Consider the following 14705-nt stretch of genomic DNA (forward strand, 5'->3'; position numbering starts at 1 on the left):
GATCAGGGATTACCTTCACGCAGAAAAAGAATGGGGTATGGTTTCAACAAAACGTTTTGTTATTTAATTTTGTATTTTAAAAGCAGATTTTTGAATAGCTTTCACAAAAAAATGGAATATAGATAATCGAAAAATTTTGTTATTTTCACACACTCATTTTTTATAACATGAAATTAAAATTTGGTTTTTTTTAAAACCAATAATGAGTTTATGCGATAAATGTGTAACTGAAAAACGATAAGTAAAAAAAAAGTGATGAAGTTTCAACACGTCACTGGCGAATTGACACTCAAGCCAAAACCCAGGAACAACAACAACATTTCTGCGTGTCTGCAGCTGGCGGAGCTCCGTTGGAAAAATTGAAATTCTATCACTAAAAGTATTAGTTTGATTGGTTTGAATTGTGCTTAAAATTGTTCCGGAACAGAAGGACAAGATCTGTGGCATTGAGGATGGAAATTTCAGCATGTCCGAACAAAACTTCATTGGAAAAAATCATCGGGATGACTCAGGCGAAGAATTTACGCCAACAGCAGCATTCTCATCAAAGATCAGCCAGCAAGGCTAGCAGCTTTCAAGGTAGGTGTTAAAGTTTCGGACTAGCAGGGAAACTGCTCAAACCCGGCTGGGGGAATAAAATTATTGTGAGCATACTTGTTTCATTTTATTTTTCAATTTTAGATGCAACGCCCCAAATTGTGCCGCCATTCTTTCGGGAATAAATTTAACTTCATTGTTATGTGTTGTGAGCCTATATTTTAAGGTTTTGTGAATCTTTCAATTGTTTGAGAATAAAGAAAACAACTAATAGATGATTATTTTAATAAATCCGAAAATCCTTTAAATAAAAATTTGAATTTGAAATTTCAAAATAAATATTTTCAGCACAAAGTTTAATTATTTTGAACACCTCAATGATTCATTTTTCCAACAAAAACAATTTTGTAATTCTCAACCAAATTTCGTTTTATTGTTTTGACAGAAAGTTCGATTCATTTTTAAAAAAGGTGTATTTTAGTTTCCATCAAACGATAAGTTTAAATCGAATCGATATTTTTTATTAAGGTTATCAAAAATATATTTGTGCTTTTTCCCAACCAAAATTTTTATTATTTTCGGCCCAAATCTTATTATTTCTAAAATAAATTTTTCTGCGTGTTCCACTGGCAATCCAATGATAGTGAATTTGAGCAGAGTGAGAGGTCAATTGCACTTTGTCTTGCAGGAGGTTTAGGCACCCGTGTTTTTTCACCCGTGTTCAAAACTGTTAAATTGAAACTGTCACAAATGCCATAAATAAGATAAGAACGTCTATCATCAATTTGCTCCCCCCAAACAGTTCCATGTGAATTGAAGTCACCCAGGATCAACCTTGGCTCAGGGAGCACTGAGCACAGGTCCTCTAGGTTACTTCGATCCACTGCAACTCTATGAGGCCAGTATAAACTGACAACACATAAATCCTTACCTCGTATAGTTGTATGACATGCAACAGCTTCAATTCCTCCTGATAAAGGGAGGTGGATTCTATAAAAAGAGTGGCGCTTATTGATCCCCAAAAGCACCCCTCCATAAGAATCGTTGCGATCCAAACGGATAATGTTAAAATCGTGGAATGAGATGTTTGATTGAGAAGAAAGCCATGTTTCTGAAAGGGCAAAAATATCGCAACTAGTTTCATGAAGAAGAAATTTGAACGGATCCAGTTTAGGAATGAGACTACGACAATTCCACTGTAAAACAGTGATATCTCCGATCTCTGGGCGTAAATTAGCCATCGAGAGAGATAAACACTGAAAGAAGGGGCCAAGTTTGCATCAATTGCATTAAAAATGTCTTTAATACCGGAAGCATAGAGGTAACAATGTTTTTTATTGATTCCGAAACATTTAAAAAGGTGAAGATCCCATTTAAAATGTCAGATAATTTGAAAATTCCAGATTGAGAAGTTGATTCTGGTAAGATTACGTTAGGAGAGGCAGACTTAGAAGCTCTCGCAATATCTGGTGTATTCTGTGGGGTCATATTAATACGGAACCCGGGAGGGACTTGTTTTTCTTTCACTATAGATGTCAGTTTTGGCTTAACACCAATTGAGGGACAAAATGTTGGAATTTTTGTTGGGATTTTGGGGCTCTTTGGTGCTGGTCTTGAGCGTTTTCGCGAATTAGCTACAAAAATGACAGGATGATCTTCGTCGGTAGCATCTGATTCTCCATTGTCAACTGACAGCGCAGAAAAAATGTTACTCGAATGAGATTGGATCGGGGGCGCCGCGCTCTTCAATATAGCGGCATACGACCGTTTTGACCGTTCCTTCAAAGAGCGCTTTTGGCTATCCCAGCGACTCTTATATTCCTCGCACGAGGAGATATCATGGGGTGAGCCCCCGCAATAAACACATTTCTGCTCTATTGCTGAGCACGCTCCAGCCCCATGATTCTCCCCGCATTTGGGACACCGTGGCTTGTTACAACAGTGCGACGCAGTGTGTCCCAACTTATTGCAATTTTTGCAATCCATTGGGCGAGGAACAAAGAGTCGCACAGGCAGCCTCAATATTCCGTCAATCAAGACATAATGAGGGAGGGCGGTACCCGCAAAGGTCACACGAAATGAACCTGAAGGTGAGTACCCTTTGACTCCATTAACGACGGTGGCAGTTCTGAGTTGGCGGCAATCCAAGATTTCGACCGAAGCCGAATCGAGGCTCTTGAACTTACCAACGCCGTTGGATTTCACGTACTCTGCCTTCAGACTCATTTCAGTAATCACGCCCTCGATCTCTACGTCTCGAGACGGAATGTACACGTGGTACTCTAAGTTTATGAAATTGCTGGCAGCAATTTCATTTGCGGATTTCCGGTTAGCTACTTCGACTCGCAATTTGTTAGGTCGCACCTTTTTAATGCAGGTTACGGAGGACCATCTCGCCAGATCTCTTGTGATCTGAACCACATTCAATTGCTTTCCATTTTTTTTGGGCCGGATAAAAACCACCCAAGGACCAGTGAAAGTAGAGCTCTCAGTGTAGACTCGGAGTCGGGTAGCTTTCCCAAGCAACCAAAAGTCGCGTTTTTACTTAAAGATGGAACTCCGAAGTTCACATTTGGCTGAAAAAATGTTTTACGGGAACTTCAGGTGACTCTTGTCGCGTAAAAGTTACTCAGGAACTTCCATCGCCCTTTGAAAGGTTAAAATATCGATAACGGAACTTCTAAGCGCTTTTAATGGAACTTCTTTCAAGAAGGTCCATAACGTTCGCGTAACATTCCAAAACGCACCATTAAGATACTTGAAGGTGTTTTAAAGAACCTATATGGGAAATCTAAGCGACATGTCAAAAATGTTTTTCAAGAAGGTCGATAACGTTCGCGTAACATTCTAAAGCGCACCATTAAGATACTTTAAGGTGTTTAAAGAACCTATATGGGAATTCTAAGCGACATGTCAAAAATGTCTGTCAATTTCTTGTCATGGTATTTGTTTTGTTTATATCTGTACTGATATTTACAAATGGAATTCAAGATTTTTTTCGAATTTTTCTTATAAATGTTAAGATATTCGAATAAATTTTTGATGATGCGTATTTTTGTTATGATTAATATTGTGTACTGAAAGTCCTTTGAACGAAATAAGGTACCTTCTTTTGACCAACCCACTCAATCATCTCAAATGACATTAAGTTTAAATACTTATAATTACAGTGGCAATTAACTATTGCTGGATTGGTCGAGAGGCTGGTGAGTTTCATTGCAACCTAGAGAGCAGCGGTTCAATTCTCTAGGCGTGTAAGCAGCTTTTGTAATCAAAACAATATAATTAAAATCAATGAGATAGACCATGATAGACCGGCAACCTAGCAATCTGACACGTGGTTGTCAGAGCAATCTGTCAATCGGATTTTTTTTTTCGGTGCGTAGAAGTTTCTTGGCATTCTCTTAGGAGCTGAATAGCGTTCTCTACAGCCACCTAAACGAACTTGAAAGTAGCTTTAAGAACTTAAATTTTGGGCTGATTAGCATTCTCTTCAGACACAAACGAGAGCTGATTAAGCTTCTATGGAACCTTTTTATGGGAATTCTGGTTGCTTGGGTTACTTTCAACTGAGGATGACTCAGAATTAACATCCATTGGAGAATGAAATTCATTAGAAGGACCCGCAACAACCGAATCCTCTAAATGCTCCTCATCCTCATAGACGCTATCCTCCTCATCCTCAGTTGAGGGGATTGACCCCCCGCCTTCGTTCATATTTCTTCAAATATGAACGAAGCAAACAATGTTCGAATTATAGAGAAAAAGATAGTAAAAAGAAAAGAGAAAAATAAAGAAGAAGAACTTACAATTTTTTCCAAGCACTTCTTAACGAGCTAATTTTCTTGAGTGTTTTTTTTCTTCGGTACACAACCACGTTTTCTTTCGTTGATCGCAGCCGGCCCTGGCGATGACGACGGCAATGATTTTTCCTCGGTTGATAGATGATGGCTCGATTCACCGGGAGAGAATGACCAATCGGATTCAGACTCGTGCAATGCTTCCGTTATCCGGTCACGGCCATTAATACCGGATCTATCGGACAACCACCCAAACAGTAATCAAACCCGGAATAATTGGGAGGAAACAATTTGCACTCCTCTGCTGATGGTCCTGGTGACGACAAGACAGCCTGATGTTCCAGCCAGATGTGGGGATTGCGCACCAGCGCTGCCGGGGGAAACACAGCTTGTCACTTCTGTTGCTTAATTGATTCGGCAATTGACGACCGAATGATGCAGGATAACTGCTTGTGGAAACTTCCAACTTTTGGTTCACTTTTATGTAAAGCACCCGATAAATAGCGAAACAAAAATACATCCGCACTTGCCAAGCTACTGGGATGGAAAAAAAGCGTGGCGAAGGTGTCATTATCAAATTCGCTTGGTCACTGCTTAAAACTGGACTATGCATTATAGGTAAAACACCGAAACATGGCGGCTAGATACTTAAACTGTTGCTTCCGGAAAGGGGTTCCCACTTCCGCCCCTGCACCATTGCCTGGAGTTTGTTCTACATTTGTTATACTAGATATATTCTGACTCGGTTGGAGCTGTGGTTGCTGTTGTGCTGAAACACTGCTAAAAAACTCCCGTCGGATCCGGTTTCTCTCCAAGCTGGCATAGCTCGGCAAACGATTGCCACATGAATGGGTTTAACTACATCACCCTCCGGCTGGCATCGTTGGCCAGTGCCGCACGTTCAGTCTTTTGGCAGATCCTCGACAGCAACTCCAACGCAGAATTTAATGGAAAATTTACGGCCTGACTAAACCAAACAAATTTTAAATACTGTCACTGAATAATCTAAAACCGTGATACCTGCGTGCTTGATGCACTTTGATCCCTTCTTGTTTTGTAAACAATGTCACAGCATGGCTGATTGGGCAATTTGGCATTTTGCACCACCCCTAGATTTAATAGCCCTGGCTTCATACATGTGGCGACGTCTGAGTAAAAGGTAGCCGTGCTCTGAGTATTTCAAATTTAGCGAGTATGTCAGAATCAGGGATCAAAACAAAGGTGAAATTGAAATTACTTTCGAGATTTGCGTAAAATTTTATTCGTCTATTTAAATTTGCCATCAATTAACTATAATTATTGGAGATCATACAAGTAAAAAGTTAAATCAATCGCGACTTATAAGCTGGCTAAATTTGATTTATCTATATGATTGCTCAAAATCTGGTGGAAAGCCCGGTGAATCAACCCACGTGAGTTCCCGAAACGAACACGTTTAGCTTCGTCAGCAATCACCGCAGTATCGGATGTCAGCTGTCGTCGGTCCGATGACCTCAGCATGACCAACAGATGACATACGAAGGAGCAAAGGACGGCAATCCCACTGGGGTATGATACACGATGCTCCCCACGTTGGCCTTGCGCTGGTTCCGAAGGTACAAAGTATTCTTTCTGATTGGGTTCCTAATCGTGGCAGCTCAGATCTTCCTGGCGTACAAGCTGCTCAAGATACCTGTTTCCGGCACCGGAAGTAGTGAGGAACGAGATTTGAGTAAACGCCTCTATGAAAAGTACGTGAAGCGTGTGGTGGGGCCGAATTTGTCGGCCGATGACGAAGATCCGGGTGGAGATCAGAAACAGGCGGATACGAAGCTAGATGGCAGAAGTAAGGATGGCACCGTCGGAAATCAGTCCGGTAGAAAACATTCGGGCAGAACTTATCTGAATCTTAAAGAGTTAGACTTTGTTCCTCCATGTGATATCTACAGCAAAGAAACGGTTTCGGCGATCATCCGGGCCAAAAGCCAATCCTGCAAACGGCAAATAGTTGATATTGCCTGTGAAATTCAGAAGGGAACTTTCTATCCCAAATGGTTGCCCAATTATTGTCCCAACGGAAACTTCGTCCCGAACCGATCGTTGGGATGCTATCAGGATGAGAAAAATTTTCGATTACTTTCCGGATATTACACCAATTTCAAATCTAACAATTCTCCCAAACGATGCATCCAACTTTGTCTTCAGTCGGGATTTTTATATGCCGGCGTTCAATATTCGTGAGATTGCAAAACAAAATTTCTCTCAATGATTTGTTTCAACAACTTTTTTTTTATATTCTAGTAGCGAATGTTTCTGCGGAGATGAGATTCCAAAAAGCTCAGCCAAATTACCTGACTCGAGCTGCAATATGAAATGTTCAGGTGATCCGAAACAAGCTTGCGGCGGATATTTCACAGTTAACGTCTACGAAACGGGCATCGCTAGTACGTTCGGCTTTCATTAAAAAACAAAAAACATTAAGTTCTACAAATCGGTACATTATTTTTCAGAATTCAGTCCACAGTCGACAGAAATTGTGCCCAAAGTGAGCGAGGAACCGGTTCGGATCGTTTTCCTGCTGACACTGAATGGTCGTGCTTTGCGACAAGTTCACCGGCTGCTCAGAACGCTTTATAGCCCTAGGCACTACTATTTCATTCATATCGATTCGGTAAGTTTTGTTAAATTCAACGAAAAGCATATCATTTCAGAATATTTTTGGAATTTTGAAATTCTGCTGTGGTGCTCTTGAACACAGACATCGGTTTTGGCATGCTCATGAATGCTTTTATTTTTAGCGCCAGGAATATCTGTTTCGGGAGCTTCGAAAGCTAGAGTCCCGGTACCCGAATGTGCGGCTATCCCGTCATCGCTGGTCCACCATCTGGGGAGGTGCCTCGTTGCTGCAAATGTTGCTAGGATGTATGCAGCACCTGCTTCAGCAAATGCCCGAATGGCGTTGGGATTATGTTCTCAATTTGAGTGAAAGCGATTTTCCCGTTAAGACACTGGAAAAGTTGGTGCTGTTTTTGAGCGCCAATCGGGGCAAAAATTTCGTCCGTAGCCACGGCCGTGAGGTTCAGCGCTTCATTCAGAAGCAGGGATTGGATCGGACGTTTGTGGAGTGCGACAATCACATGTGGAGAATTGGTGATCGAGTGCTGCCGGCGGGCATTCAAATCGACGGAGGAAGTGATTGGATCTGCCTTTCGAGAGACTTTGCTAGATACGTGACCGAGGGTCAACAAGGAGACGATCTGATCGAGGGATTGATGGTTATATTCCGTCAAACAATACTGCCAGCGGAATCGTTTTTTCACACGGTTCTGCGCAATTCCAAATTTTGCAATAGCTACGTGGACAATAATTTACACGTGACCAATTGGAAGAGGAGGCTCGGGTGCAAATGTCAGTACAAACAGATCGTAGACTGGTGTGGCTGTAGTCCGAACGATTTCAAGCCGGAAGATTGGGCAAAGCTTCAAGGAACTCTAGCTAAACAGTTTTATTTCGCACGAAAGTTCGAACCGATTATCAACCAAGCTGTCATATTGCAACTTGAGGAATGGGTTCATGGACCTTATCCGGCGGATTACCCAAACCTTCACTCTTATTGGCAGAACTTCTACCATTATGAAGACCAAAGCACTGCCATCGATGGGGCTGTCCTGAAAGTGAGCCAAAGTATTCTGAGAAGCAATTCCAAACTAATGCAATTTCAGGAGCCCTTCCGGATACGAGAATTGACTCACTATCTGGAACGCGATCACTATCGAGGGTTTCTGATTCTTTTCGAGTCGGATTCCGCGCTATGGGAAACTCGCGTTCAACCCAACAATTCCGCCCAGGTATCCAAAACAGCCCCTCTAGGGCGTCGAATAACACAATTCGAAGTGAGCACCGATTTCGACCAGAAAGAGCAATTGTCCCGAAATTTTCCAAGAATTATTGGAAGTTTCTCGGAGCTGGTGTTAATTTTCCGATTAGCTCCATCCCGTAACGAAAAAAACACCTCCAGTTATCCACTGAACGTGCTGTGGATCGATCCCGAGGGCAAATTGGCAGATTCAGTTGACCTGACGATCGAAGACAATCCGGCAGGGCCGGAGGAAAATTTGATTCATTTCAGCAAAGCGATCAATATCAAAGTCCCATTGCAGGTGGGCATCTGGACAGTTAAATTGATCCACAAAAAGGTTCTCCTGGGTGTGACGCACTTCCTGGTGATCGGAAGCGATGAAACCTTGGGGGTAAATCAAACGGATACAACCAAAGAGCATGAACTAGATAGGTTAGTGCAGCAAATTTTTACTATAAGGGAAACTTGTTTTGCTGGAGAACTGGAGCAAGGTGGGATCTATCGTGAAGTGCCTGCCTGTGACCGAACTATTTGGAGCAGTCGAGCTCCGGATCCAAAGAGTGACGCGTTTTCGATGGCCGAACGAGATTCCGATGGGATGGGTTTCTTATGATGACTGTTTGAACAACAGTTGCTGCTGCTCAGTTAGCGTAAGTTATTGTTTTATAGTTGCCCTCTCGAAGATTATGTGCCATTTATGAACACTTTGTTCACATTGTTTTAAACGTTTTTATTTTTGCATCAACGCACGAGTGATTTTGTTTTTTGATGGCACGTTAAACGTGAGGAATGTCGATGGCTTTAGAAATTCAAACTGGAAAAAAAGTCGAAAATAAGGATAAGAAATCATCATATCACTTTGTATTACCACGTGAAGTTGAATAACTTGTAAGAAAATAATCTTTTCAACTACTTTTCCTAAAACACTCCACATTCTTCGATACTGTTGTATTTTAGCTTTCCGTTGTGAACTTTTAAACAAATTTCATAAAGTTCAAACTCGATAAGATAATATAAAGTGATACCGTTGGAACTATGAGGCATACCAAAAAAAAAAATAATAATAATAACTCAATTTTGTTGCTTGAAATAATAAGAAAACTTCAAAAAATTAATCTTTTCCTTAAAACTCAAAACAAACCCTCGAATAATTTTTATCCTACTTAAATATGTGGAAAAGGTATATTTAGGTCGATGTAAGAACGTCGTTTTGCTACTGCAATTGCAAAACAAGAAAAGCATTTCGTTTGATCTTTCAGCAATAACAAATAACTCAGCAAAACCAATTGCAAATACAAAACAATGACGAGTTGTTATAAAATATATAAATAATCTGTAAGTTAAAAAAAGAAAAACAAATAATATATGTATTTTCTGAGAAAACAGAGATTAAGTTGAAAACGTTGTTTTACTTTTCATATCATCAAATCATCATCTGGATCTTCCTCGTCCAGATCGTCTTCAGCGTCTGGATGGTACAGAATTCGACCACCTTCTGGTGTACTTTTATAGCTGGAATAAGCAGAAACCCGATTAAAAAATAGATCCAATCCAAATTTTGGTGGACATTCTTACAACTCGAATGGCAACGTCAAAGCGTCCCTGGCTTCTTGCTCGTCTTTTTTCAGATCACCAATTTTGAACGTAGTCGAAGGAGTTGCTACTGGTGGATCCGCACCGATTGGAACAGGTTTCTCCGCCAGCTGATCTCGCTTTTTAATTTCTTTTACTGACATACTGTCACCATCAATTTGATACTGAAACTGTCGATTGCTAATGCTGCCACCGGTTTTTCGGCTCAATATTGAAAGGTGTCGATCGTCTTCCAAGCTAACGACCACCTCAGCCATGTGCTCCAAATAAGGTATCAAAAATTGCTCAGTCATATTTTTAACGGTGGCCCATAGGAATAGTTGCTGTATCGGAAAATCAGACTTCCGGCAACTATCAACAAACGCAAAAAGTTCTGCTGGCCGATGACACCTAGCTAGCTTCGAAACACGACCAAAAAGATGCGGCGACTGTACTTGTGGAGTTTGGAGCAACGTGACTGTTTCAAGTGTGGCTGCGTCTCCTCTTTGCTCCCGGAGCCATTTGGAAACTAACTTTTCACATTTTGGTTCAATGCCGTATTCATCTGATTGGTAAAGCACATTAATTTAAACAACAAATATGTTTCATTACATATTACATACCTTTGATTAAAATAATTTTCTGTTGGTTAAACAAATGGTTGCTTAACATATTTAGGTTCCGAATAATGGAAAATTTTAATAAATTGCAGAAAAGCACCGCCGAATCCGCATGAGAAAGATTATAGTGAGCGAAATACGCACAAAATCAATAACAAAGCATTGCACGCCAATTCAACTCTATCAAGTATTGAGTAACTTCGTCGTACCTAATTCAGTTATTTAACGAGCTGGAAATATAAAAAAAATTATTGGATTCTTACTTCAAGTCATTCATCCCTTCTCTAAAAACTGATGAAATTTAGGATCCTATAGGATTTTCAGTATTGATGAAGTGTAATTTTGCATTTTAAAAATGCAAAAACTTTTTGAGTATTAACCGTTTTAACCTCAAAAATTGTCTTCACATTTTCAAAAATATCCCGCACTGCAAACATACGCTTCAACCCTGTTTCTTTGTCCTTTCTTTTCTCGATTTGACAGTTGTTGCGAATCAGGAAAATCGAAAAAAACGTCTAAAAACATCAATCTTTTGTTCGCGGCGCAAGGGACGGAAAAAATCCTTGGAAACGTTTGGCAAGCAGCAGCATAAAAGTATACTATCATTGGTTGTGTGTGAATCATCGGGGGCCTCACCTATTTTGAGCTAAATTTGGAACACGAAAATCTCTAGCAAAGATCCTGACTGAAAATGACCTCCTCGGCCGGAGTACTGCAGTCGGTGCGTGAAGATGATTTCGTCGAGTATTTCCTGTTTCCGGCAGGCGCTGGTCTGACGGCGAGTGACCTTTCGCTGGCCAACTACCTTTCCGAAACGGCGCTGGAATCGATACGGGCCGAGGTCACTGCAGTGGCGACCGAATACTGCCGGCAGTATTTGTGGCATCGAGACGGATTTGCGGTTCACTGTCGTCGGGGTGGCGAGGAAAGGCGCATCCTGATCGAGGCCAACGGGGACAAGGATGGTGAGATTTTCTAATATTTTTTTTATGTTTTTTTTATGATCAAACACTCGGATCGCTATGTGCTTTAGGGTTACCATTTATGTAGCCGATAACTTTTTTTAAATTTGAAATTGCAATTTGAATATGTACCAAATTATCGATTTGTGAATATGAATTTTTATTTAGATTTTCGAAATAGCGCTGTATTTAAAAACTTTTAAATCCTTTTTCAGCACATCCAAACTTGCCTCCACATTTGCACGGAATATCGCACATAGGCGAAAACATTCAAGACGAATGGTTCATCGTATCGCTGTTGTTTCATCTGACGCGTCAAATTCCGGGCTTGGTGGCAAGAGTGGCCGATTCGGATGGCGAATTTTTGCTGATCGAAGCAGCCGAACATCTGCCCCGTTGGGCAAATCCGGAAACCTGCGAGGGACGAGTTTTCATTTACGATGGACAGCTGGTGCTAGTGGGAAACGGCGAGGAGCCAGATAAGTCAGCAATTGAGCTAAACACGGTGCTAGCAGAGCTGCGAAAAGGGTCAGGCCAAGCCAAGTGGACAGTTTCAGATGCTATTCGAGCCTGCATTCATGATCGGATTAAAGACTTCCCCGAGAAAATAGTCGAAAATCATCATCGCGAAACTTTGTACGTTCCTGTAGGAGTGGCAGCAGCTTTAAAGGAAAATCCTCAACTCATATCGGCCGCTGTGTTGGCTTTCTGCAATCGCGATCCAGTGGATTTGAAAGCATGCCGAGCAATGAGATTTTTCCCCCCAGAAAATTGCGTCTATACAAGTGCAGTTTTCACCAAATGTTTGTATGCCATGTTGACGCACAGCAATTACCTGCCAGATAGAAGAACCGGTTGGAATCTGCCGAAAGCAAACGATCCCAACTATAAAGCGCACATGCTAGGCGTTAAACTTGCGTGCGGTTTTGAAATCCTCGCTTCTCAAGCAAAGTCTTCCCAATCACTAGAGACTGACAAGGCATGGCTTAGCTATTATGAATCTTTGAAGGCAAAAGGCTACTTCCAGCAAAATATCGAGGGATCTCAAGAATACAATCGTTTACTAGGCACGGCAAAGAGCTACTATACGGAGAATCGTGATTCTATGAAATTTACACCAAAAATTGGTGAAGAAATTGTTGCACTTCTCAAGCGTAATGATTTCGATGTCGAAGAATTGCGGAAGCAAGGTCAAAATCTACCTCAACCAGATGATGATAGTTGGTTGAATATATCACCTGAAGAATTGGACGATATGCTTACTAAACGCTACGGTGTCAAGAAGTTATTTGCCCTGAATGGAAATGCTGATCAGGAAAACTTTTCTTCCATGGTATCGGAGTTCCTCGAACAAAAGAGTGAGTTTGACGGTGTCGAACAAACTGCAGTAACAAATCAGTTTGATCTGGCCTCAGTTCGACCTACGAAACCTAAACGAACAAAATCGAAAGCCAAAGCCGATGCTACTCATAAACAGCCTGTTATCAATCATCAACCTTCTCCTCTGCATCAGCCGATCGATTTCGATCCCGACGCTTTCACTGCCACCGTCAAGAACCTTTTAGACCTGGTTATCCCGGAAGATCGTTGGGACTCTTCGACCAATTCAGATATGAGTGACTACGGCGAGGAAGATTACGACCAGAACATTGAAGATATGTCTCCGACTCGCACTGGAAAAGCGGTTCGAAATCAGTTACAAACCTACATGGATCAAATGGATCGCGAACTGGCCAAAACAACAATTGGGAAGAGCTTCGAAACCGATATTGGAGAAGACCTTCCATCTATGGCGAACAACAAAGCCGAAAGCGATGATTTTGACGATATTGAATCCTTTAAACCGGTTGATATCGACGTAAATACGTTGAAAAATATGATGGAAAGTTATCAGTCTCAAATTGGAGGCCCGGGTCCTGCGGCGAATTTACTGGGATCGATGGGAATTCACGTTTCCCGAGCCCCTGGTTCGAGCAAAGCGAAACCTGGAAGCACTCGCCAGACGGACGTATGAGTCGTGCCATCCTAGCTCTCAAGTGTTTAATGTTATCCAATTCTACCACTAAGCTTGAACGCTTTTCGTCAGTCCGAATATCGCAATCTGTAGTTTATGATCAGCTCGTTAAGTATCGGTACATAATGTGTACGTTAAGCTACTCAAATGGCTTACACGTCATTTTTTACAACGAATTCAAACTAATCTAGCATGTACTTATCTCTATTCAGGGTACACTTTTTGAAAAAAAGACCAATACATTTATTAGTAGAAAATAGCTATAACACTAGCAAAACAAATGAAACATGAAACATTGTTACAACGTTGTTTCTTAGCCGTACTGGTTGTTGCAAAGAGAAAGATGCCATAACTATTATTGAAAACTATTGTTCTTTTCAGGAAAGTCGAATTTAATGTACTGTTATTGACTTCATTGAAAGAACTGTCAAAATATAAAAAAAAATGTGAGAGATTTTACCGATACCTTAAATGTGTTCGGCAAGCACAAACAGCTACCTTATAAGATTAGTAGTTCATATAGACGCAAACATACACAATCACAATCGAACTCGGGACACTATCGCCGCATTTCTTTTCCAATCTATTATTTTAAGGTTACGAAAATAAATGTAAACTCGACGTAGGAATGCTTTTAAAAAAGGGTGCGTTTTTATCGGTAAATCGAATCGAAAGAAATCTTTGATTATTCATTGATAGGGGAATGTGGGGTATCATGGGCGACTTTTTTTCTGCTTCATAACTTCTTTATCATAAAAAATGGAATTTTTTTCTACATTTTTAAGGTATCATTTGGCTTTTTTTGTTTTTTAATAAATTAATTACCCCAAGTTCTGTCTATTTTAAAAAAAGTTATTTTTTTTGGATTTTAAAAAATTGTGGGGAATTGTGGGCCACCAAATCCAAATTGACTAGATAACGTGCAAAGTTTATGAGTTTACCCAAAACTGAAATATTATGATTCATTTAGTTATTTTAAGCAATTTCAGATGTGGATATAAAAAAAATGTGTATGATCGAATAATTCTAAAAACCTATTTCGCGAACGTTTCGACAAAATTCCTTAGATGGACAAAATATTTTTCATAACTCTTCATTTGGCATAAGAAAACTTTACTGATAAGAAAAACGTATTTCTCTTTTGTGTCTTATTGATGTTTCATCAAAAATACTTTTTCCACGTGAAAGAACATGACAAAACTAAGATCATTAGCGTATGAGCATATTTTCGTAATAAAGTGCAGCCAGCACATTATAACGACACTGCGATCAAAGAAGAGGCATCCCTGTATTCTGGGATTCAGTAATAATCATACCGAAAAATTTCTCCATGCTTTCGGCCAAATCTTTTATAGTCAACGT

The 14705-nt window shown here is 40.5% G+C and overlaps 3 protein-coding genes and 1 long non-coding RNA gene across 6 annotated transcripts; 3 read left to right on the forward strand and 1 right to left on the reverse strand.

Annotated features, from left to right (window-relative positions):
* Positions 1–119: 119 nt before the first annotated feature.
* Positions 120–810, forward strand: LOC129758680 (uncharacterized). The gene is made up of 2 exons (XR_008740045.1): positions 120–579; positions 682–810. It is a non-coding gene; the product is annotated as an uncharacterized LOC129758680 (long non-coding RNA).
* Positions 811–5511: 4701 nt separating this feature from the next.
* Positions 5512–9534, forward strand: LOC129758674 (xylosyltransferase oxt). Of its 2 annotated transcripts, none has more exons than XM_055756251.1 (4): positions 5512–6553; positions 6621–6760; positions 6827–6987; positions 7115–9534. In XM_055756251.1, the coding sequence occupies exons 1-4, from the start codon at positions 5898–5900 to the stop codon at positions 8786–8788; spliced, it is 2631 nt and encodes an 876-aa protein (XP_055612226.1). In that variant the 5' UTR covers positions 5512–5897; the 3' UTR covers positions 8789–9534. The 2 variants fall into 2 exon arrangements, with proteins under 2 accessions (XP_055612226.1, XP_055612225.1); XM_055756250.1 differs by having other exon boundaries at positions 5513–6553; positions 6618–6760.
* Positions 6661–10528, reverse strand: LOC129758676 (elongator complex protein 5). Of its 2 annotated transcripts, XM_055756256.1 has the most exons (4): positions 10371–10528; positions 9751–10312; positions 9588–9687; positions 6661–9508 (listed from the first exon to the last, which is right to left on the reverse strand). In XM_055756256.1, exons 1-3 carry the CDS (start codon positions 10417–10419, stop codon positions 9591–9593), a joined length of 708 nt encoding a protein of 235 aa, XP_055612231.1. In that variant the 5' UTR covers positions 10420–10528; the 3' UTR covers positions 6661–9508; positions 9588–9590. The 2 variants fall into 2 exon arrangements, with proteins under 2 accessions (XP_055612231.1, XP_055612230.1); XM_055756255.1 differs by lacking the exon at positions 6661–9508 and having other exon boundaries at positions 9516–9687.
* A 318-nt stretch (positions 10529–10846) lies between these two features.
* Positions 10847–13979, forward strand: LOC129754280 (protein ecdysoneless). The gene is made up of 2 exons (XM_055750244.1): positions 10847–11332; positions 11545–13979. Exons 1-2 carry the CDS (start codon positions 11059–11061, stop codon positions 13341–13343), a joined length of 2073 nt encoding a protein of 690 aa, XP_055606219.1. The 5' UTR covers positions 10847–11058; the 3' UTR covers positions 13344–13979.
* The last annotated feature ends 726 nt before the right edge of the window (positions 13980–14705 follow it).

The sequence above is a fragment of the Uranotaenia lowii genome, chromosome 3 (genome assembly GCF_029784155.1).
Source record: "Uranotaenia lowii strain MFRU-FL chromosome 3, ASM2978415v1, whole genome shotgun sequence".
Taxonomy (NCBI): Eukaryota; Metazoa; Arthropoda; class Insecta; order Diptera; family Culicidae; genus Uranotaenia; species Uranotaenia lowii.